The 25,380-nt window shown below is 43.0% G+C and overlaps 1 protein-coding gene, 1 non-coding gene and 1 pseudogene across 2 annotated transcripts; 2 read left to right on the forward strand and 1 right to left on the reverse strand.

Moving 5' to 3' along the window:
* The first annotated feature begins 6,444 nt into the window (after positions 1–6,444).
* Positions 6,445–6,540, forward strand: LOC112086952 (annotated as a pseudogene).
* A 9,610-nt stretch (positions 6,541–16,150) lies between these two features.
* LOC112086598 lies at positions 16,151–18,406 on the forward strand. The gene is made up of 4 exons (XM_024155570.1): positions 16,151–16,393; positions 16,525–17,003; positions 17,369–17,953; positions 18,031–18,406. The coding sequence occupies exons 1-4, from the start codon at positions 16,151–16,153 to the stop codon at positions 18,404–18,406; spliced, it is 1,683 nt and encodes a 560-aa protein (XP_024011338.1).
* Positions 18,407–25,064: 6,658 nt separating this feature from the next.
* Positions 25,065–25,171, reverse strand: LOC112086896. Its single transcript, XR_002899750.1, has one exon. It is a non-coding gene; the product is annotated as a small nucleolar RNA R71 (small nucleolar RNA).
* Positions 25,172–25,380: the final 209 nt, after the last annotated feature.

Genomic DNA, 25,380 nt, shown 5'->3' on the forward strand with positions numbered 1-25,380 from the left:
TGCTTTCAATACTTAATTCATGATGCTAAGCAAACAATACAACACTTGCAATTCTTTAGTCTAGACTTCCAAAATAGATTAATTCATTCCCATGACAGAAATCCCTTTGCAAATTACTTAATCAAGACTAATTCCAATTAGTGAATAAGCAATCAACAAGCATAAGGTTCCAAGTCTAATATGACCAGACAGCCTCTTTGTGCATCAAAATAAGAGCTAAGAAAGACTGAATCTTATACAGAAAGATAAATCAAGCATCACATGATCTCAAATTCCAATTAACTTAGAACTCAAAGCAAGATCATTTCTTTCCCAAGACAATGACCACTATACTAATCAGCATTCAAACCTAACTCTCATTAGTGGTAATGATGATCAATATGCATTAATAAACAGTTCTAATATGTCATTTATGCTTCAGACAAACATTCCCATGGCATTTAAAACATAAACCCTTAAGTTAGCTCATTCATGCATTTCATCAAACACCTTTGGTGCATGAAATGCCTATGAACCCAGATTTCACTTTCTCAAAGAAATAAGGCATTAGGGACAGCTAACTAAGGAAAGGAACTGAGAATCTAAAACCTAAACATCATAAATCAAACATCTAAGCACCCTAATCTACACACCTAGAAGCTTAAAAGATGACTACTCACTAATCATGCTTAACACACCTAATCTTTTGCAAGAGGTGATGTTAAACATGATTAGAAGCAAAGATAAGAATAAAAGATGATAAGAAACAGATTAAGATTGATTAAATCCTTGAGATATCTCTTAATAAAATCTGGGTTTTCACAAAAGAGACAAAGAAAAAAGAAAATAAAGCTTAGTCTGCTGATAATGACTAAAACATATATATAGGTAGAGTTTCTTGCTGGGACAACCTAGGACAAACTAGGTTTTGGCCCCAAAAAGGCCCACAAAAACGTCATGAAGCGAGAATTTATCGACCAGATTTCAGTCGGTGCAGGAGGTCGATATTTCTTCAGAAATTTGAGAGTGGTTACACCGAGGCGCTACAGCGGCTGAACTCACCTCCGTGCAGCGTTAAGGATAGCTTCAGGGGATCAATACCGATCAGGATTCAGTCGGTGCAGGACGTCGATATTTCTTTGGAATTTTGGCTTCCAAAAACCAGCAAAAATCGTCAAGGTTCCAAGGTAATACCGACCAGATTTTGGTCGGTACTCTTTCTCGATATGAATGTAGACTTTTTGCACCATATCCTTCATAACACCTTGCTCACTGGTCCAAACCTTGATCGGTCAACTCTATGAGCCAGATGGCTCCTTCAGCTCCAACTTTGGTGAAGGGTTTGGGTTGATATGACGTCGGCAAGGGCTCCGTTCCACCGGTTCTTTGATGCGCGTTGCTTTGGTCCTTTATCCGCTCCGAGACATGTCCTGCTTCTTATCGCCGTAACGTTCAGCTCACAACTCCAAATAGGACGATCTCAAGTGTTCTGGAAACTCGACTCGACCCTCTTGATTCGGTATGAAGACTACAGAGGCTGAATCCTGGTGCAAGTCTTCCTTCTCAGGTGATAAAGTTGAGGGATTGTCGGCTCCATAAAACTTGTCCGTGTCTGATGCACATAAGGTGATGGTCTCTCCATGGCTTTTGTTCCAATTGCTCCCAATTAGCCCCAAATGACCTGTAAACACTCCAAAAGTTCAAAACTCTCTAGGACCTAATGCAATTCCTAACTAAAGACAAAAGCAAAGACAAATATATGTAAAACTACATAAATGTATGCATGAGACTCAATATTTGGATAAAAATGCAATCCTAAACATGACAAAATATGAGTATATCAACTCCCCCACACTTGTCATTTGCTTGTCCTCAAGCAAACACGAACAAATGAGAGAGAGAGGTTGAATGCATGGGAGTTCATATTTCCTTTGAGAGAAGTGACCACTAAGAGAATTCAAGTTCATGCTCAATATGCAATGCAAAACCATACTTTGATGTATCAACTCAACAGTAATCTCCACAAGTTCTCCTATTCCTCAACTCTTTAACATTCATTAAGCTTTTTACCAAGTGGATCAAATGATGCATTGTTTAAACAAACAGAGTTTGGCTAGGGTGAGGTTATGAGACTAAAATGATCTAATCAATGCCTGACTGGGTTCAATGCAGCAATAGGATCTCTCTATGAATGACCAAACTTTGGCAGAATGCTAAAGGTAAAAGGCAACCTATGCATACAAGGGCAAGGACTCATCCCACCCCACACTCTACTCAAAGTTTCCTCAATTGCTTACTTTTCACACTCATTCTTCTCTAGGGGATTCTCTTTTCCTTTTCATACACAAGTCTTGGAGTTCAAACTTTACACAGCTCTTTTTCACTTTCTTTTGTAACCTCTAGCCTCTTTTTCTTTCCTTTTCTAGAACATTTGAGCTCTTTGGCTTCTTTTCTTTTTCTTTCACTTAGAGGCTAGACTCTTTCTTTCCAAAACACTAGAGTTCACTTTCTTTGACTCAAAACTTCCAAGACTGATTTCTTTTCTTTTTCTATCCCTTAGTTCTCACCACTCTCCTTTTGTTTCCACTCATCTCTCCTTTTTCCACTTACCAACAACTATTCCCCCACACTTAGTTCTCGCCAAATCTCTCAGTTCCTTGATGATGGAACTTACCACTCAATGAGACTTGCCCTTGTCACCCTAAACCTAGCACTTTCAGCTAAGTTTGGTCCAAGGTGGCCTTTCAATCACAAACAAACGATTGGCTTGAAAGAAGGATGGGTTCAGGGTGAGGTTAAACTGATCAAAATGTGGATTCAGCTATTTGAGCTAAGGAAGAGGGTGGTAAAAACAGGATTCTAGCTCAAATATGTATATAGGTATCCACAAGCTTATTCAAACAATGCATCACAAGATAATTTCAAGAAAAGTTCAAGGTTTTCACTTATTAGAGTTTATTTCAATTCAAACTTGCTTCTCAGATTCAGATCATTTCAAGCTTTGCAAGCACAGAAATCATTTCACAAGCATATTTGGTCCAAATTCTCAAAGTGGTGTACTCTCAAGGAAAAACTATCATTACTCCCAGCAAGATGTAACCTATATGATTCAAACGAGACTCAATCCTAAAAAATGTGAATGCAACTACATGATCATTTTTTGTGTTAAAATTTCCAGATTTTTTTTTTTCAATTTTTTTGGTTTTTACATGCACATAGATGAATGCAAGATGAGACTCAAAAGGGAATGGAAAAATAAGAAAAGAACAAACATGAGTAGTAGACACAAAACCCCTCCCCCACACTTAGATAACACAGTCCCTTGTGTTATAAAAGCATAAGAGAGAAGTGCAAAGCAAAAATTCAAAATGCAAAAGAGAAAAGAAGCTATTCGAAATGTTATGTACAAGTTGGAGTGTTACCTCTTTAAAGGCTTGGAGATTGGGCTGGAGATTTTGGGCCTATTTGGTTGAAGTTGAGGCTCATTAATTGTCAGTGTGAGACACCTGGATGTAGCTGAAGCTTTGAAATTTCCTGGACAGTCCTATGGATAACTTGAGACAAGGGGGGCGCCAAGGTAGTATCGACATATGCTCAGCTAGAATCCACCTATCTTCCGAACCACTTATCAGAATGATTCGAGATTAGCTTCATTAGATCAATAACTCAATCTTCTACAACTTTTCTGAAGAGCTCCGAGACTGTTTCTGAGTGTAATGCCCCCTTCGGACTGGTTCTTTGAGTCATAATGGTTCGGTCTGTATTTCGGCTGAGAGACAGGCGCGCGTTCGAACGGGTGTAACTTTCTAAAAACTGATCCGAATGGCCTGATTCAAACTTCATTGGAAATTTAGCTCAATTTTCTACAATACTGCTGAAGATGTCAAAGGGAAAATCGGTCTGTAAACCATCCGTTGCGTTCAATCTTTGAAGCGCTCTTGCAGTCATATCGACGTGAATCAACTCGGTGTGGAGTTCGGTGTGCTTCGAAGTTTTCTCCTTTCTTGCACCAAGTTCTTGCACCGAGGTGAATCTCCTCGGTGTGGAGCAAGACTTGGATTCTTCATGCACCACACCGACCTCATTTTACTCGGTGTGGTGGTCGATATTCTCTCGGCTTTTCCTTCCTGTTTACACCGAGCAAGTGTACCAAATGAAATCATGTCGGTGTGGAACAAGGCTTGGCTCCTTCTGCACTGCACCGACCTCATTTTTCTCGGTGTGGTGGTCGATATTTTCTCGGCATCTCCTTCTTGTTTACACCGAGCAAACACACCAAGAGATATCATGTCGATATGAATGCATTCCTCAGCCGATTTTTCATCTTTTCTCTTCTCCAATCCTTTCAAAACTGCACCTGGACCTCTCTAAAACCTGAACACACATGAACAAAAGATTAAAACATCCTAAAAACAACCAAAGAAAGCAAGAAAAGAAACTATATACAAGGATAGGCTTAGGGTGTTTCCCAAGAGCACTTTGTTTAAAGTCACTAAGTTTGACTTCTTACACTCTTTTTAGTGAGGGAGAGGAGGAGCTTTGATGCTCCTTGTCTTGTCCATGAATTCAAGCATGAGGTCCTTGTTCATCAGCTCTTGGACACCATCAGATCCTTTATCTTTGACCTCTGGTGTGAGGATAGCTCTGACTTTGGCAAATGGTCTTGATCTTCCATTGCCTTTAACCTTGTATTCAACAGCTCCACCATCAAACTTCCAAGGAGTGAGAGTTAAGACTTGAGAAGATGACTCAAGAGTGAATGGTCTGGTTCTTGGTGGGTTCTTCTCTTGAGACCCTGATCCCTTTCCTTTTCTGCTGCTGATCTCCTTCTCACTTGGTGTAGGAGATAGAGATTCCAAGCAAGCTTCATCATCACTAAAGAAATCCCCTTCAAACTCAACATCAGGTCTTATTAGGGATTCTTTCTTTTTCTCAACAGATACAAGGGGTTGAGCTTCTTCTATAGTTCCAATACTCCCCACATACATCATCCCATAGTGTTTCAACTCATCAGAATCATCAGATATAACTCCACAAAACCCAGCAAGAGGAGGCTTAAGAGGTTAAGATACTTCATCATCTACCTTAGCAAGCACCACTGTTTGAGTATCAAAGTCCATCCTAGCTTTTGTGGTGTTCAGAAAAGCAGTTCCAAGCAAGAGAGGAAGCTCTTTGGTCTTGTTCATCTTCATTACCACAAAATCAGTTGGAACTATGCATTCACCAATCTTTAGTGGGTAATCTTCAAGGATTCCATATGGCTTCTTTGAGGATGAATCTCCAAAGGTGATTGACATGGGGTGATGCTTAAGACTCTTGATCCCTAATCTCTCCACCATGTCTAAAGACATTACACTGATGCTTGATCCAGAATCACACAAAGCATTCTCCACTTTCAAGTTTCCAAGAGAGCATGAGATGGAGAACTTTCCTGGATTACCTAGCTTGGGAATAGATTTGGGTTTCACCCTTGTTAAACTAGTGCTAGAGACTCCATCAGATGTCCTTCCTTGAACCATTCTCTGATCCTTTCCTTCAGAAATCTCAGAATCATTCTTTATCATATCAAAACAAGCTGCCTCCCTACCTTCTTTCTCAATGTCCTCATTGAGATCACAGAACAGGAAATCAAACTCATCTATGATGGCGTCCTCATCATCTTTTGTCAGGCATTTTTCACTTTAGACATTTCCATGGAGAAGATCCTCAATTTCTTGGAGAGCAGCATGATTCTCATCATTTGAGAGGATTGCATTGCAGTATTCTGTTTGATGTGCAACTGATGTCCCTGGTAAAGATCTTTGAGCTTGAGAATTGCAGTGGCCCTTGTTGTTCTCTAGAGTCTTGACTTTGGAAGCCAAGGTTGCAAGTTGAGTTAGAAGATCAGAATAAGTGCAATCCACCTTGTTGTCAATCTCTGCCATTTTCTTGTTGAAGTCCATGGCACCACTTGCTTGACCTTGCAGGATTTTCTGGAGCAGGTTCTGTACTTCTTGATCCTTATTCCCTGAGTTCTGTTGGAGGCTTTGCTGTTGGGGAGGGAAAAAACCGTGTTTTTGAGGGTTTTGAGGATAGAAGTTCTGGCTTGGGGATTTTTGTAGTAGGTAAAGCCCTTTTGGTAACCTTGTTGGCCACCTACAAAGTTCACCTCAGCTGTGATGTCTTCCCTTTGAAATGTGTCTTGAAACACATGATTCACATCTCTAACAAAGTTGGCTGACTGATGAGAAGCTAAGAGAAGTGTGTCTAACTTCTCATTGAGAGACTTGATGTCTTTCCTTGTGCTTTCCTCTTCAGCACTCACAGCTCCTCTTGAATTCCTTTCAAAGTCTGATCCATAAAGCTCATCACTTTGAGCTACATTCTCCACTAGGGTCATGGCATCATTGACTTCCTTGGTCATGAAATTACCATTTGAAGCTGTGTCCAAGAGGAGTCTGACCTTTAGTAAAGCACCTCTGTAGAAGGTACTTGATTCTTTAAATCTTTAAATCTTTCCCAAGCCTCACAAAATGATTCATGGTTCTTCTAAATGAAACTTGAGATTTCATTTCTTAACCTTGCTGTTCTTGATGAAGAGAAGAACTTGGTTAGAAATGCTCTTTTGCATTGTTCCCATGTTGTGACTGATCCTTGAGGTAGTGACTTTTCCCACTGATGAGCTTTGTCTCCTAGAGAAAAAGGGAATAGCCTCAGCTTGAAAGTGTCCTCAGTCACTCCATTCATCTTAGTTAGATCACAAATTCTATCAAAGTTATCAATGAGATCTAATGGATCTTCTACTGCCAAGCCATGGAACTTGTTTGATTGCACTATGTTGATCAAGCCAGATTTGATCTCAAAATTGTTTTCAGGTGTAGGAGCTTGAATCCCATGTCTCTGACCCTGAGTATTGGCCTCATCACCAGCTCCCACAACTGTTATTAGACGTGGTGCTGGACCCTCTTGCTGAGCCTTGTGGTTTCCATTACCACCATGAGCCTGTTGCCCTTGATCCATACCCAACCTCTCAATGTGCTCAGCTCTTTCTCTTTGTCTTCTTTCTTCACTTCTGGTGTTCATACACCTGAAAACAAAGACAACACTTGAAAGGTAATCAGTAAAACAAAAGAAAATGACTTGATCTCAAGAAGATCCAAAGTCCTAATGCAAGAATGAATCCCCAATTGGCAACGGCGCCAAATTGATAGCAGGAATTTTTCAATCCTTGATCAATTCCTCAACTACTCATGTCATTTTAGCACTTGTGGTATCAATCCAAATGGAGAGATTCTAGACACTAAGACTATGAGGATCAATTCTTAATCCAAGTCTAACTAAACAGATGAGTTGGTAACCAAGATTATCGAAAAGCATATAATAAAACAAGCAAGAACAAACAAGCACTAATTAAGAACTAAACAAGCAAGACAACAAAGCAAAGGCTCAAATTCAAATATAGATAAAGCTAAACCTCTAGATGTGATCATTGATCAGGGTGATTTCAATTCTTAATTCATGATGCTAAGCAAACAATACAACACTTGCAATTATTTAGTCTAGACTTCCAAAATAGATTAATTCATTCCCATGACAGAAATCCCTTTGCAAATTACTTAATCAAGACTAATTCCCATTAGTAAATAAGCAATCAACAAGCATAAGGTTCCAAGTCTAATATGAGCAGATAGCCTCTTTGTGCATCAAAATGAGAGCTAAGAAAGACTGAATCTTATACAGAAAGATAAAGCAAGCATCACATGATCTCAAATTCCAATCAACTTAGAACTCAAAGCAAGATCATTTCTTTCCCAAGACAATGACCACTATACTAATCAGCATTCAAACCTAACTCTCATTAGTGGTAATGATGATCAATATGCATTAATAAACAGTTCTAATATGTCATTTATGCTTCAAAAAAACATTCCAATGGCATTCAAAACATAAACCCTTAAGTTAGCTCATTCAGGCATTTCATCAAACACCTTTGGTGCATGAAATGCCTATGAACCCAGATTTCACTTTCTCAAGGAAATAAGGCATTAGGGACAGCTAACTAAGGAAAGGAACTGAGAATCTAAAACCTAAACATCATAAATCAAACATCTAAGCACCCTAATCTATACACCTAGAAGCTTAAAAGATGACTACTCACTAATCATGCTTAACACACCTAATCTTTTGCAAGAGGTGATGTTAAACATGATTAGAAGCAAAGATAAGAAGAAAAGATGATAAGAAACAGATTAAGATTGATTAAATACTTGAAATATCTCTTAACAAAATCTGGGTTTTCACAAAAGAGGCAAAGAAAAAAGTGAATAAAGCTTAGTCTACTGATAATGACTAAAACATATATATAGGTAGGGTTTCTTGCTGGGCCAACCTAGGACAAACTAGTTTTTGGCCCCAAAAAGGCCCAAAAAAAACGTCATGAAGCGAGAATGTATCGACCAGATTTCAGTCGGTGCAGGAGGTCGATATTTCTTCGGCAATTTGAGAGTAGTTACACCGAGGCGCTTCACCGGCTGAACTCACCTCGGTGCAGCGTTAAGGATAGCTTCAGGGGATCAATACCGAGCAGGATTCAGTCGGTGCAGGACGTCGATATTTCTTCGGCATTTTGGCTTCCAAAAGCCAGCAAAAATCGTCAAGGTTCCAAGGTAATACTGACCAGATTTTGGTCGGTACTCCTTCTTGATATGAATGTAGACTGCTTGCACCATATCCTTCATAACGCCTTGCTCACTGGTCCAAACCTTGATCGTTAAACTCCATGAGCCAGATGGCTCCTTCAGCTCCAACTTTGGTGAAGGGTTCGGGTTCAGATGACGTCGGAAAGGGCTCCGTTCCACCGGTTCTTTGATGCGCGTTGCTTTGGTCCTTTATCCGCTCCGAGACATGTACTGCTTCTTATCGCTGTAAATTTCAGCTCAAAACTCCAAACAGGACGATCTCAAGTGTTCTGGAAACTAGACTCGACCTTCTTGATTCCGTATGAAGACTACAGAGGCTGAATCCTGGTTCAAGTCCTCCTTCGCAGGTGATAAAGTTGAGGGATTGTCGGCTCCATCACACTTGTCCGAGTCTGATGCACATAAGGCGATGGTCTCTCCATGGTTTTGTCCCAATTGCTCCCAATTAGCCCCAAATGACCTGTAAACACTCCAAAAGTGCAAAAATCTCTAGGATCTAATGCAATTCCTAACTAAAGACAAAAGCAAAGACAAATATATGTAAAATTACCTAAATGTATGCATGAAACTCTATATTTGGACAAAAATGCAATCCTAAACATGACAAAATATGAGTATATCAAAGACAAGTTAATCCTCTCATGAAGGTATTAAGGTTCTAAACTGATCCTCTTTCATACCAAAATCCCTTTTCAGAAGCATGAACCAGCAAGCTTTAAGTATCAACTCAATATGTCATTTAAAAGAGACAAACTATCATTATCATGATGAAAGACTCTTAAACCTCTACTAAACCTGGTTTAGGTATTTCAACGAACACTTCTTTGGCGTGAAATACCTCAGATCTAGACCACATGTGATGTTCATGTATCCAGCTTAGAGATCGGTCTAGTAGAGAATGAATGATGCAGATCTAGAACCTAAACTCACTAATCTACCATGAAAGCACCCTAATCCACCTATCTAAAACCTCATCATGGAACTACTCACTAATCATGAAGAGCATACTAAATCCTTTGCAAGATGTGATGCTAGACATGATTAGAAGCTTTGATGATGAAAGGAAAATAAAAGAGAACAAGATCTTTACATAAAAACAAGATATCTGATTAAAGAAGCAAGTTTTCACAAAAGAGGCAAGTTCTCAAAGATAAAACAGGATAATATATAAGATAAGTAGGGTTTTGGTCCTAAAAACTATATATAGTGAAGCTAAGTTATGCGGGTCAGCCCTGGACAAACCGGGTACTGAACCGATCTTCTTGGGTGCATGGGTCAGGTCCTCGGTGTGTGAGAGAGGGAAGCCGAAGTGTAGATGTCAAGGGGTGCACGTGAGAAAAGATCAAGATGAAGAACTCACCAAGAACATGCATGAACCCTAGTCTTTGATTCATCTTCACGTGTACTCGTTAGATCAGATTGTTCTTGATTCTGAGTTCATGACAAGGGACCTCAGCATAGCCATGCCAAGTGCTTGGTAGTCGAGGGATCAGTGGAGATGAGGTCCGACATGCAATGCCGAGGTCTTGAGGCCGATGTCTAGTCAATTTCAGCTTCATATCTTCAGCATGCATGCCTCGATCTTAACATACCGAGGGGTTAGTGGTGTGTGTCTGCGTGAAGGTTGTCAAGTTTTACCCTAAATGAAATCAATAGCCGCAAGTGCACAGCTGATCTATTGTAGTACTTAGGGGTCGAATCCACGGGGAAGGAGGATCTTTCCTGCAAAAGCCTTCGAAAGAAATATAAAGTAAGGAAGTCTAGAACCAGGCGATTTTTGTGAGGGCTTTGGTGGTGTCTTTAAAACGTAAAAAACTAATCTTAACAAAAAAATACGGGAATTAAATGACTTAATAACTAAACTTAATAAAATCGACTTAAAACGAGAAAAACGGCTAAACCTAATTGCTTGAATGAAAACCGACTAAGAGAATGAAAATAATGAACTAAAGCTTGAAATAAAGTTGATGTAAATCTATAGAAAAGAAGGCGCTGGGTTTCAGGGAAGTTTTCTCCGAGGTATGAATGATTCAAAACATTGGTAAAGGGTAAATTTGATAAGATCTTAGCTAAAACTTTTCGAACTAGAGTCACAGACATATGATTACGCCACTGTCGTTATCATAGACAACTCTCTCTCAACCCTGACCAGTAGGTTTCCACTCTGGCCAGGGAAGAGAAAAGATGCATTATGTTTAAGACTCGTCAGAATTCACAAATCGCCCATAGGTAGGTTTCCACTCCTATGTTTGTTTTGCTCTCCCGAACTAGATCTGACACCGGATGAATACTTTGGTGTCACCAAGCATCTGGATCAGATTGTAGTTCATGACGCTACTCCCATGCATTAAAAGTAAATTCAGAAGAAAAACCTCTAAGATTCGGCATCAATAGCTCATGGAATCCTCATCGAACATATATCTAACCATCGAAAATCCCTTTGACCCAACAATAAAACTACTCAGACATGATGAACGAAATCAAAAACATAGTATTAAAAAGCAGAGTAATAATCGAAATTGAAAAAGAAAGAACAAGTGTTCAAGAGATAGATCTCTCTCTCCCTAAACCTAAAAACAAAAGCTTAAAGTAAATTTCTTCTAATGTGTTTCGTCTCTCCTAAAAACAATCTAAATGATAAGTATTTATAGTCTCCAATGCTTCATGTTGTCTAGGGTTCTGAAATTGAGACTGAGAAAATGGTTTGGGCTTCAGAAATGGGCCTTCTAACTCGGAGATCGGTGGCCGCGATTGGGAAGTGCGTGGCCGCGGGGAATGGATGCTTGGCCGCGGTCGGGTAGCTTCTGACCATGGTGAAAAGGCTGTTGGCCGTGGGTGGAAATGCTTGCCGGCTGGTTTACGAGATATTTTACTCTTCGCGTAACTTTTGATTGAACCGTTGGATTTCCAAGCTGTAAAGTGTGCTGGAAGGATGATAGTTCCATGTTTGAGATCTCCAAATTTCAGCTGGATCAGATGGTGAAAAGGCCTTCAATCGGGGGTGAACTTCTGCAGTTTGACTCTGAGCTGAAAATCTTGTCTTCTATCAATTTTGTTAAGTTTTTCCATAAATTTCCTGAAAGGAGTCTTGGAACTACAAATATTAGAAAAACATAACTAAAATGTACTTAAAAGCCATAAAAAACATAGAAAAAATATTTCAAAACAATCCATAAAAGTGGTCTGAAGTACGGTGTTATCAACTCCCCAAGACTTAAACCTTTGTTTGTCCCCAAACAAAACAAAAGTTTAAACTGGTTAAATGAATATAAAAATAGGAAATGCACAAATCTCAGAGACATGAGCTCCTAAACTAGGACCATAGATCGTGCATCATTCCACAACTTACTCTAGAAAATTCTCACCAAGACACAAAAGATACTAGTCCACTTTTTCCGTCATGCAAAACTTAAACAATTTAAATCTTGATTCAAGTCAACTACTACATTCATTAAGTGCAAAAGTGAATTCTCATTGATAACACCTGATTTTGACCACTTTTATGGATCACTTTCAGTATCTTATGCAGGTGTTTTTACTCATTTTTAAAGGTTTTAAAAGTGTTTTCCATGTTTTGGAGTTTTAAAAGGTTTTTCAGGAAACTTGGGACTTTTGATAAATTAGGCCATCAGAAGTTTGGCAACCAATGAAGACATTCTCACCGTCTGATCATCCCCAAATTTGAAGCCATTATAGAGGAGCCAACCAGCATTCCAACACACTTGGAATCAAAGCAAGCCAACGGTTAGATCTCAAGATATCATCAACGCACTGAAGACAGATCAACACAAGTCCAGTCAAGCACAAGTGCCTTTACCCGCGGCCAGCCTTCTTCCCACCGCGGCTCAGGAGGTTTCACCCCCGGTGGACCTATGTCCGAACCTCAGGAGCCCAACTAAGGCCCAAGACGCTTCATGCACCCAGTTTACAAGCCCTAGACGCCCAAGACTTGGAGAAACACTATAAATACTCATTTTTTAGGTTTTTTTAATAGAGCCTCTTTCTTCTCTTTGAGAGAGAACTCATTTGTAGTTTTAGATTTTATTTTTATGCATGTGTAGAAGCTCTCCATCGCCATTCTGTCTTCAATAAGAGAAGTTTTTCTGCAAGTTTGTTTCTTTTACTTTTCTTCTTCTTAGTTCTAAATCAATGATGATGTCTACCTCAGCCATTTCCGAGCAGTCACCTCCAAAGGGACTGTTGAGGTCGGTTTTCACCCCCACGAGTTTAACTGTTTGAAAAAAGACTAAGTGTCGAAATTGGGTCTCGGAAAGCTCAAGTCTACGATTTTGGTGGGGAGAATCGAACCAAGGAAGTAATTAAACCGAGCCGAACCAGCCTTGATCTCAAACCGAGCCAAACCAAAGGCTGGTTCAGTTAAACCGAGCCAAGTCAAAGGCTCTCAGTCTGATCGAGCCAAACCAGGGAAGGCATATAACCGAACCGAGCCGGTAGATGTCCGGAGACGAACGGAGAGATGACCAAAACGACGGAGGAGATCCTACCCGAAGCAAGGAGAATCCTCCTCCGATGAATGTCGACGCGACAGCCGAACCCTTGGACGAGGTGAAGAAGATGCTCACGGCAATGATGGAAAAGTTTAATATGCAGGAAAAGCAGAACAACTCTTTCGCAGAAAGACTTGAAGCAATGACAACGGAGAACCGAGTCAGGAACCGACGCCTTGGCGTAACAGGAACTTCCCGAGACATTCTGCAAAGGTTCGGTCTGCGACCAACTGCTCTCGAGTTTGCAACTTCCACAAACGGGCTTGGAGGAGCGCAGCAAAATCCGTCCGGATTGGTGACAACCGCGGCAAAGAAGTCTACACTGACCGAACCACCTCTGCTATCTCGGGGAGGAAGAGCGAACGGTGACAAGCACAACCAGCAGAACGATGATGATGCTGCAGGGAACATCAGGAAGGAGACGATTACTGTCGATGATGAAGACGATCAGGAAGAGGAGCTAGCCCTTCAGCCAAACCGCTTTTCAAGGCGTATTACCCGAGCTGAACTCGAAGAGGCGTTGGAAAGAGGAAAGACGAATGAAGAAGATGACGCTGCGTTCCGGAACCAAAACCTCACAGAGGAAGAGGAAAATCTGCTCTGGGTCGAACAGATGAAACAAGATAGCTCGGCACGAAAAAGAAATCAACGCGGCAGTGCACGCCGAGCCGCTCTAAATGGTGGCAGTCCGATCACAAGTCCATCATGCAATCAGTTTGGCCCCGGAGATATATCGAATGTTGGAAGAAACGCAGCGCACATCATTCACGGCGCGAATCACCAAAGCTCGGATCCCCGAATTGGGAAAGATAAGAATTCCATTCTACGAAGAGACAACCGACCTGAAGGCACATATCACAGCTTTTCAAATCGGAATGGGACAAGCCTTCTCGAGAAATGCCCCCAATCTCAGCAAAGACGAAAAAGATGCCGGTTTCTGCCTCCTCTTTGTTGAACACCTGAAGGGCGCATCATTGGAGTGGTTTTCGAGGCTCGAGCGTAACTCAATTAATAACTTTCAGCAGTTGTCTGCCGTTTTTCTGAAACAGTATTCAATGTTCATGGACCAAGGAACCTCCGATGCCGATCTATGGACTTTGTCCCAAGGACCAAACGAGCCATTGAGAGCTTACATGACTCGGTTTAAAGCGGTGGTGTCAAAGGTGGAAGGAGTGAGTAACAAGGCAGCCCTTGAAGCCCTGAAAAGATCACTATGGTAAAAGTCCGAGTTCCGGAGGGCAATGTCGTTGAACACGCCGCTCACAATCCAAGATGCCCTACATCGCTCTGCCGACTTTGTCGTGAATGAAGAAGAGATGAAGAACCTAGATGAGCAGTACGAGTTGATAAAAGCGGCAATCTGAAATTCTCTGACGACGCGTCAAAGAAATGTGAGAAGCAATGACTATGTGCACCACGAAGGGCCGAGGCTACAAGGAGCCCACAATTATCAAGTGGGAGCAGGACGAGGGAAAGGACCATGGAATACTTGGACTCAGAACCCCTGAACTTATGACGAAAAACCATTCTGCAAACACCACCAGTGCTACGAGCACTCAACAGCAAACTGTCGGTTCTTGGCAGCCAGACTCGCCGCAAAGCGAGCAGCAGGAGAGCCAAAAGAAACCCCCCAAACCGAGAGCAAGGGAACCGAGGCGAAGCCCAAAAGCGAGGAAGGAGGGATAATGAGGATCTGCGAGATGGCCCAAGAAGAAGGATCAATATGATAATGGGTGGATCACATTACTGTCTCGATACCGTATCATCGACTAAAGCTTTCCAGTAGAGAGTCGATGCAAGTGTTAAATGGGCGGAGCCCCCGAGCTATCCCGCTACCACAATTTTGTTTTCGGAAGACAAAACAGTGCGAATCGACGCGCCACATAGTGATCCCCTCGTAATCGAGCTTACCATTGGAGATCACGATGTTGCCAGAATATTAATCGATACGGGAAGCTCTGTAGACGTCATCTTCGGCGAAACCTTTAGAACGATGGAAATCGATTTGTCTGAAGTAACCGCCGTCCTGAAGCCATTAACGGGATTCTCAGGGGAAACAACGATGACAATTAGGACGATCAGGCTTCCCGTGCAAGCAGGAGGAGTAACGAAAGTTGTGGAGTTTTCCATAGCTGACCATCCGGCAATTTACAATGTTATCATGGGAACGCCGTGGTTGAACTCGTTGCGAGCCGTTCCATCAACATATCATTTACGCGTTAAGTTCCCGACTCCTGGCGGAATCAAGACGATATAGGGAAATCAAAAAGAGTCGCGTAAGTGCTTTTTGTCCGAGCATAAGATGAGGAAGCCCATGGTGGACTCGGTCGCAGACGAAAACATTAAAAAGCTAAAGACAAACTGAGAACCTGCGAACGAGCTTGCCAAGCTCTTATAGCAATTACAGATCGGCGAGGCGCGTGAGGAGAAGAGCGCGCCGAGCTGTGATCCGGTGATCTCGGTATGCATAGACGAACTACATCCGGAGCGGTGCGTAGAGATCGGAGAGACACTTGACGAAGCGATTAAGGCGGAGCTCGTCGTTTTCTTAAAACAGAACGTTGGAACATTTGCATGGACCGCAAGAAGACATGCCAGGAATTAGCATCGACGTGGCATGCCACGAGCTCAACGTAGACCCGACGTTCAAACCGGTGAAGCAAAAGAGGAGAAAGCTAGGTCCCGACTGAGCAAAGGCAGTGAACGACGAATTAGAGCGACTCTTAAAGGTGGGCTTGATTTCCGAGGCCAAATACCCAGATTGGTAAATGGCGCATGTGCGTAGATTTTACCAATCTCAATAAGGCGTGCCCAAAAGATAGTTTCCCGTTACCTCATATCGATCGACTAGTCAAAGCCACGGCAGGGAACAAACTGCTCACATTCATGGACGCTTTTTCAGGGTACAACCAAATATTCATGAACCCCGACGACAGAGAAAAAACGGCGTTCATAACAGATCAGAGAATTTAATGCTACAAGGTGATGCCTTTTGGGCTTAAGAATGCGGGCGCGACTTACCAGAGGCTCGTCAACAAAATGTTTGCGGAACAACTCGGCAAGACGATGGAGGTTTATATTGATCACATGCTGGTTAAGTCACTCGAGGAGAAAGATCACGTGAAGCATTTGCAAGACTGTTTCAAGCAGCTGAACCTGGATAACATGAAGCTGAATCCGGCGAAGTATCGATTCGCGGTGACATCTGGTGAGTTCCTCGAGTACCTCGTAACTCATCGAGGAATCGAAGCAAATCCAAAGCAAATCAATGCGTGGATAGAAATGGCATCTCCAAGAACAAAACGAGAAGTCCAAAGATTGACAGGACGCATAGCAGCTCTCAACCGTTTTGTTTCTAGGTCGACAAATGTCTACCTTTCTATGATACCCTTAGCGGCAATAAGAAATTTGAATGGGACGAACGGTGTGAAAAGGCATTCCAAGATCTGAAAGTCTACTTGGCGAATCCGCCGGTCCTTGCGAATCCAGTGGAAGGAGAAGCGATGTTCCTATATATCGCCGTGTCATCAACCGCAGTAAGTGGAGTACTGGTCAGAGAAGAGCGGGGAGAGCAAAAACCCGTCTTCTATGTGAGCCGCAGTTTAACCAAGGTGGAGATGCGTTATCTGCAAATGGAGAAGGTCGCCCTAGCTGTCGTAATGTCGGCTCGGAAACTGAGATCATACTTTCAGTCGCACTCGATCGTAGTCCTCGCTACTCTGCCACTACGAAGCATCGTGCATAGCCCGAGCCAATCCGAAAGGCTAGCGAAATGGGCGGTGGAGCAAAGTGAATACGACATCGAATACAGGAACAGGTCGTGCGTAAAGTCTCAAGTGTTAGCCGATTTCTTGATCGAACTTCCGACTTAAGGAGTAGAAGAGCCGACGTCCGAGGCCACATGGACATTGCCCGTTGATTGTTCGTCATTGAAGCATTGCTCCGGGGGTAAGGATACGACTAACTTCACCAACTGGCGAGATCATCGAACAGTCATTTTGTCTCACGTTTCATGCATCCAACAACGAGGCAAAATACGAGGCATTAATCGCCGGACTTCGGCTCGCACTTGGGATCCGAATCCATAAAATCTGCGCCTTCTGCGATTCACAGCTAGTCGCAAACCAATTCTACGGAGAATACGAAGCGAGAGACAGCAGGATAGAAGCGTATCTTAAAGTAGTTCAAGAGTTGACGAACCAGTTTAAAGAATTCGAGCTTACGACGAATACCTCGTGGGGAAAAAGCGTCTGCTTATGCGCTAGCTGCCCTTGCCTCGACCTCGGATCCAGGATTGAAGAGAGTTATACCGGTGGACTTTATAGAGAAACCCAGCATCAGCGTTGTAGACAGAGTCAACCTGATCAATCCTCCCGAAGAAGAGCAAGAGATCAACGAAGACAACGGCGTAGCCTACATGGATGAAGATGCTTCCCAGGAAACAACAGAATACGGAAGCGACAAAGACTGGATGGGAGCAATTCCGACATACATCGCAGATGGAGAAGTACCATCGGAAAAGTGGGTAGCTCGGAAACTCAAAGCTCAATCAGCTCGTTATATACTCCTAGACGGAAACATCTTCAAGCAGCAGTTTTCGGGACCATTGCTAACATGTGTCGAAGGAGCCGAAGCGAGAAAGATCATGCAAGAAGTTCATAAAGGCGCATGCGGCAACCACACATGTGGAAGATCTTTAGCAATTAAGATAAAGCGAAACGGTTACTACTGGCCGACCATGGTGAAAGACTGCGAGAAGTTCTCCGTCAAGTGTGAAAAATGCCAAAGGCATGCCCCAACCATCCATCAGCCTACCAAACTTTTATCATCAATCTCTGCTCCTTATCCGTTTATGACATCGTCAGACCTTTGCACAAGTCTAAACAGAAACGATTCCTATTGGTTCTGACCGATTATTTTTCCAAGTGGGTCGAAGCCGATTCGTATGCGAGCATCAAAGATGCCCAAGTCGAGCATTTCGTCAGGAAGAATATCATCTGTCGACATGGGCTCCCTTACAAGATTGTTACAGACAACGGATCCCAGTTCATCTCGGCTCGGTTTGAAGCTTTTTGCGAGAAATGCAAAATACAATTGAGCAAGTCGACACCACGATACCCACAAGAAAATGGTCATGCTGAAGCAGCTAATAAGACGATTCTCGACGGACTGAAGAAACAGCTCGATGCTAAAAAAGAACGTTGGGCGGATGAGTTAGAGGAAATGTTATGGTCTCACTGAAAAACTCCGAGACGAGCTACAGGAGAGACCCCCTTTGCCCTGGTTTACGGAGCAGAGTGTGTTATTCCGCCCGAAGTGGATTTCCCAGGAATTCGCCGAAGACTTCTCCCCGGACAAAAAAAGCTTAAATCATCTAATGATGTTAGACAAGCTGTACTTAGTGAACAAACGTCGCGATCAAGCATTAATAAGACTTCAAAATTACCAGCAGGCAACGGCGAGGTATTATAACAAGAACTTTCGAAGTCTACGGTTCAAAGAAGATGACTTGGTACTGCAGAAAGTTTTTCAGAACACGGCGGAAAGGAACGCAGGAAAGCTGGGAGCGAATTGGGAAGGACTATAAAATCACCAAGGTAGTCCGACCTGGAGTCTATGAGCTAGAAAACATGGAAGGAGCCTCGTTCCCGAGATCCTGGAATGCGATGCATCTGAAGAAATATTATCATTAGGCAGCATCAACCGACAACCCTAAACTACGAGACGGCTTGATCCCTGAAAAGGGTACGTAGGCAGCCTATCTTCGGATAGGTTCAGCTGTCCCCCCTCCTAAAAAGGGGGGGGGGGGGGAGTGGGTACGTATACGTCATACTTCCCTTTATATTTACAAGAATCGTTTTGTGATTTTCTTTGAATTTTTGTCTATTTAAAAAAAAACGCGTTTTGTTACTCATCTGATTTCTTTCGCAACTTAAGTTGATTTTCTTACACATTTTCTTCATAAGTATCACATTTAATATCTTATATTCGCATTTCCTATCTTGTTGCTGGCCACAAATAAGCTAAAACAAATTCTCTAAACGAATTCTAACCACTTGGACTAGGGTTCAATTACATTTTTCACAGGATAACAGCGCGCTATATAAAGAGCCGTTTTCACAACGCTCTTTATATACTGCAAGTTCTGAGAGTGGAAACTATACGATCGAAAAATCGTAAATAAATGAAAGGATCGAGCAATTCAATAAGTGTTAAAAGTCAACCGATATCATCTGCCGTCAAGGCATAAGTCATTCCGAGCACCTCAGCTTGGGAATAGAAACAAAACCAACAGAACATAGTTCAGAAGTAGCATAAGCGGATAAAGCCATCCAGGCAACAAAGTCTAAAAAAAACCAGAGGAAAAACAATATGCGAACTCCTCCTCACCTCAAAAATCAGTCTCTCAGAGACCTTCCAGAACTCCTCCTCTCCTCGACAAGCTCGGTGACTCGCGGTATTCCGACGTTGGAACCCGTCGGCTCGGACACGCCAATCAATTGTGCAACAGCCTTGACTGACTCGTTCCCAAGGTTAGCATCAACCGAATTCTCGGAAACAGGAATCAAGGTTAGCTCGCCCCTTAGGCAAGTAGAGATTCTCTCGAACCCCTCGTCAGCTCCCACCAGGTCGGCTCGCCACTGCTTCAGCTTCTCCGCTTCGGTGTCAAGAGTTGGAGCATCATCCTTCTTGAGGAGCTCGATAAGCTGAAGGTTGCCATCAATCTGCACAAGATCGAGCTCACTTTCCTTCGCTTCGGCCAAATCCTTGAGGCTCTTCTCCGCACTGCTGAAACGACCTCACACCTTCTCGGTCAGGTCCCTCCGCGCTGATTTCACTGCCCTCTTGACGTTGGCCTTGTGAAGAGCGTCTTTCTCGGCCAGATGCCTCTGCAAAGAAGCAATGTCGGCGTCCTTCGTAGCTCTCGATTCCTCGAGAAAAACAGCCATATCGGTGGCCTTGACACACTCGTCCCTCAACGTCTTCTTCTCCGTCTCGAGAGCTTTGATCCAAGCTTTAGCCTGGGCAATGGCAGAGGAAAATTTTCGCTCGGCCTCATCAAGCTTTGTCTGAAGCATGACAGCGTCTTTCCTCGCCTCGTCAATTCGTCGCTGATCCTTGCAAGCATCCAGCTCGTATCCCGCGATCGTCTCATTTATGGAAGCCAAAAACTGAAAAAAAAAACACAAGCGTGTAACGCGAGCCGATACTTGAACAAAAAAGAGAACGGCTAAAGTTTAGAGAACTTACCTTAGTTCCCCTTTGGGACATGCTAGCATAAGACTTCGCCTTCATAAGCGAATCAGCGGGCGGCTGCCGAATTCCCTTGATGTTAATATTTGACAAAAGCGACGCCAAAGCAGAAGCGTCGTCAATCAGAAAAGGAATCGGCTCGGCATCAAGCAGAATGGTACGCCTCATCTTTGGCTCGGTAACCTCCTTTCCGTTATCTCCGTCCGAAGCGGAACGCTTCCGGTTTGAGCCGCCCTTATGCTTCGTCGGGATAGAAGAAGCAGTCCTCGATCGGCTCGACAAACCCATGACGATAATACGATCCTCACCGCCAGCAGTAGGAATCTCGGATGAAGCAGTGGCGCCCTTTCCAGAGACTTCGGAATGGATCTCGGCAACTTTCTTCGGGACAAGAACATCGGCGCAGCTACGGGAGTCTCCTCGGTGTTAACAATCGCTTCGCCGTTCGGCCCGCCAGCAGCTGGCGCTTCAGGAAAATTTGGTTCGGTACGAACAGTCGACGTTTCCGCTTCATGGGCTCAGCTCGCTTTTTCCCTCTCGGCTTTTTCCTTCTTGTCGCGAATCGACATTCGAACCATTCTCTCGATCGTATCAATGGAAGAAGCAGACAAATCTGAACTAACAGGAGCACCGGCGAATAAAGCTCTCGCTTTCTCGACTCTCACAAACAAAAAAGTGCTTTCTCCAATTCACCTTCCTAGCCTCGAGAATTTCTTGGTTTGAGCGATATCCTCGGGAATTGGCGGGAGTGGATCGCGAGCTGCAAACGTAAAAACAAAAAAAAAACAAACGTTAATACCAAAAATAAAATGCGATACTGACCAAGAACTACGAGCGAACTACCGAGTGGTCCCCAATCCGTCTTGGTTAAATTAAGGAAAGTGTTCCCAACGGTAGCCTCGTCCATGGGAACGTAGAAGAAATAATCATTCCAGGAATCGTCCTTGCTCGAAAAACCCCCGATTATTCTCAAGATTCTCTTATTAGAAATGTAATATTTTCCCGGTTTGGAGGATCGGCGAATTTGTAAAAAGTTGTGAAGATGGTCGATCCCGATTTCGATGCCGTATTCGTAGCCGCGACCCAAAATTCTGATCATATGCCGAAGGCCTCACGACATGATATGTCCAAGTGAAATCACGTGTAACCAAAGGTAGCGTAGAATTGGCTCGGACAAAGGAAACTATAAATAGCATAGCTCGAAAAAAACATTCGTAACCCGTGAAGTGGTTCGGCGGTGGATCGTCGGCTCGGTCGAAAGGCTCGGGCGCAACGAATTCAACCGCCTCGGAAATCCTGCAACGTTGCCTCAGTCTTTGCAACGATTCTTCGGTCGAAAGGGACGAGCTAAGAGGATCCGGTTTCCTTTTTTTTTGCCTCTCCGAGAGCTCCGAGGTTTCAAAGGACCTATTCCGAGCCTCGCCATTGCAGCAACAAGTTCCCGTCTGGCTTCGGCAGGATCGAAATCGAAGTCCTCAGGTTTGGGTTTTACGTCATTAGAGAGATCATTTGCTTCAGAATCTCTAGGAGAGCCGAAAATCGGGCTCGGCGCGAAGTTTGACGGACCTTGGTGCGAAACGGAGCTTACGAAATCAGCTGAATCGGTGGAAGTTTCTGGCTCGGTAAATTGGAGGAGGATCGGGAAGTTCGACGGCGGATTGGAAAGTTCTTGAGCAGATCGGAAACATCAAACAATCTGCCGCACCTCGAGAAAAACCTAGGTGGTGCGGCGCAAAAAAAAAATAATCGGGAGAGAAAGGGAGAGAGGAAAGAATACATTTTGGAAATTTTGGAGAAGTGAAATTTTGAGAATGAAGGAGGTGAGCTCGAGTATATATAGATATTTGGATGTGGGTCCCACTTTGCCTAGGGAAGTTGCGAAAATACAATAGGCTTAGGGAGGAGAATGCAACCTCTAAGGCCCAAGCCAAAAAAAAAAAAAAATTGGCTCGGAATTTGCTTTGGAAGATCTTTCTTTTGACAGAATTTGCCAACTCTCGTATTCGTAAAAAAAAAGTCTCGACAAACGAGACGCAACTTCAAGACAGTAGTTCACCTCGACGAGACAAGCCAGCTTGGTAATTTTGGACGAAAATTCCTTTTTCGCCTCGGCAAGATTATTCAGCTCGGCAACTTTAGCTACGTCGATCTTCGCTACGCCTCGGCATCGCCTCTCGCTTCTCGGCTCGGCGTCGCTTTTTGCTACCCCGGCTCGGCATCGCCTTTCGCTGTCTTGGTTTGCCGTCACTCTTCCCTACCTCGGCTTGGCAACTTTCTTTTTGCTTCGGCTCGAGAATTCACTTCGGTCATTTTACGACACTACATCGAGTCGACTAATCTTGGCTCGGTAAAGGCGGAAGCAGAATTTTGTCTTGGCCCGTCAAACGTTCCTTAAGCGTGTCCTTTTAGCTCAGCAACAAAACTAACCGAGCCAAAAACCTCGACAAGGGGACTTATCGTGTGATCCGGCAGTTAACCTCGGCTTCGTTAATTTAACCTCGACATCATCGTATACAAAACTGACAAGCTGGGGGGAAAACTGGTGGGGTCGGTTTTCACCCCCACGAGTTTAACTGTTTGAAAAAAGACTAAGTGTCGAAATTGGGTTTCGGAAACCTCAAGTCTACGATTTTGGTGGGGAGAATCGAACCAAGGAAGCAATTAAACTGAGTCGAACCAGGCTGGGCCGAACGGGGAAGAGATTGGGCCGAGCCAAAGGGTAAGGAGTATTGATGGGCCGAGCCGGAGAACCGCGAAGGTCCAATAAACGAGACCAAGAGGACCTAATCCTAGGAGAAACCGAAGTCGCCTGCCGCACAAGAGAAAAGGAAAAGTTTCGAGAATCTCGGGAGAGAATCTCGGCTAGGCGGTTTGTAGATTTAGTATAAATAGTCAATGTAATTCTCTCATTATGTAACTTTGACGCAATCGCAAAAACCCTAAGCAATAAAACTACTTTTCGATCTTTGTTCTTGAGATTCACTTAAAAGCTTTAGATCCCTCTTTTCCCTTAACAAATTTTGATTGTGCGAGTTACGACTCACACAGGGACCCCATGTTCGAATGACATCTAGGTTTTTAGGAAAAAGGATTTTGATTTTTAACATGATTCTCTCATTCATCCAAATCGCAAAGCGGTAATTCTGGACTGATAACGCAGAATCCGATCCTAGGTTTAATCCGAGCCACGAGAGTGTTGTATCAGGGTTGCCTGAACTGGATCTTATGAACGTCCCCGTCGTAGGAGACGAAATCTACCTACGGAGGATACGTAAGCAGAAATGGATTCCGATCTACAAAGCATGATCTTGTTCTGGCATGAGAGCAAAATTTAATTGCCATGAACAAGTGATTAGATGATAAGGGTGACGAGAGTTAGCTAATCTTACATGTGTGTACCCTAGTTTCAGAGTCATAGAAAATCCTGGCCTAAATTCCTTGTGTTTTAGAACATGAACCCTAAAGATGAACCTTGAACCCAGCGCTTTTTCCTTACTGTTTTTCAACCGATTTTTACTTAAAACTCTTTTTAATTCTCTGCATAATTAGATTTAGTGACAAACCAAAACTTCTTTTTATTAGATTAGGTTTACGATTGTTTTTAGCATCAGTTAGGAGTCCTCAACACACAGATCTCTGTGGATTCGATCCCTAATTACTACTGCGTTTGCTGTGCACTTGCAGCTTGTCTAGGGTAAAACTTGTGTTGCCCACTGCACTCACATCAAGTTTTTGGTGCCGTTGCCGGGGATCTGTCGCTGTTGACTTGACTTCTTAATCTAATTTCAATCCTAAACCTCAAGATTTTCGAGTTCTGCTGGAGATTTTCTAACTCCTCTTTTTATCTTTGCTTTCTTTTCTCACAGGTGCATGAAAACTAGGAGAGATCCTGACGAAATCGTATTGCCTTTAGACGAGATTGACAAACACGAAAGAGCACTTACGAAACTCAGACGAAGAACGCTCAAGATGGCCAATCCTAATGCCCATCGGGAAGATCTTTTAAACCGTGATCAGGAGGATCACATTAGAGATGATGACCGTGATTCACTTCATGGTGATGACCTAGATGCTGCTCATGAAGAAGATGGACAGCCACAACTCGATGAAGAGGGAAAACGAGTCCCTCTAAATCCTGCTCAAGCCGCTGATAATCAAAGGAGACAAGACCAGGCCGATGCTGAAGGAAGAAGGAATGATGAAAATATTGTTCCACCCGTTGTTAGAGAAGCCAATCGACCAATACAGCTTGCCAATCCTGCGAGAAGACAGCCTCAGAATAGACTCATTGCCGATTTTTATGCGTCTCACCAACACTTTCAAAATCGATCAGCTATTAAAATTCTTGTTCCAAGAGAAAATAATGAGATAAAACCTCAGATAGTTCTTTTTGGTGAAGCAGAACCAATTCCATGGAATCTCTACTGAGCACCTAATGGACCACATTGATCTTTTTGAAGAAATCTCTGGAATTGTGAGAACAACTCCAGAAACTGTGGACTATGTGAAGTGTAAGCTTTTTCCTTTCTCTCTAAGTGATAAAGCTTTTAGATGGTTGAAATCTATGCCATCTGGTTCTATTACTTCATGGGAAGAATGCAAGTCAGCTTTCCTGAACCACTTCTACACCAAGTCAAGATCAAACAAGCAGAGAAATAAGATACAAAGTGTTCAACAAGGCCCAATAGAATCATTCTATGAAGCCTGGGAGCGATTCAAGGAGTATGAGAGAGACTGCCCTCATCATGGTTTCTCTAAAGCAAACCTGCTAAGCACCTTATACAGAGGACTTCAGTAGAAGTATCAAATTTCTCTTGACACTGCCAGCAATGGAGATTTCAGTTCAAAAACCATACCACAAGGGAGATCACTCATCGAAAATCTGGCTGTAGCTAACAGCAACAACAACCCTGAGTATGATAGATCAAAGAAGACTATTACTAGTCATGAATCAAGGGAGA

Source organism: Eutrema salsugineum, unplaced genomic scaffold (genome assembly GCF_000478725.1).
Source record: "Eutrema salsugineum unplaced genomic scaffold, Eutsalg1_0 scaffold_2, whole genome shotgun sequence".
In the NCBI taxonomy this organism is placed as follows: Eukaryota; Viridiplantae; Streptophyta; class Magnoliopsida; order Brassicales; family Brassicaceae; genus Eutrema; species Eutrema salsugineum.

Bases quoted from the DNA above. Each gene is read 5' to 3' on its own strand.
- LOC112086598 (XM_024155570.1), top strand. From the start codon at position 16,151: ATGCCTTTTGGGCTTAAGAATGCGGGCGCGACTTACCAGAGGCTCGTC. The intron at 16,394-16,524 runs GTAACTCATCGA...TTTTGTTTCTAG, and splicing joins GTGAGTTCCTCGAGTACCTC to GTCGACAAATGTCTACCTTT. The intron at 17,954-18,030 runs GCATGCCCCAAC...TGACATCGTCAG, and splicing joins AAGTGTGAAAAATGCCAAAG to ACCTTTGCACAAGTCTAAAC.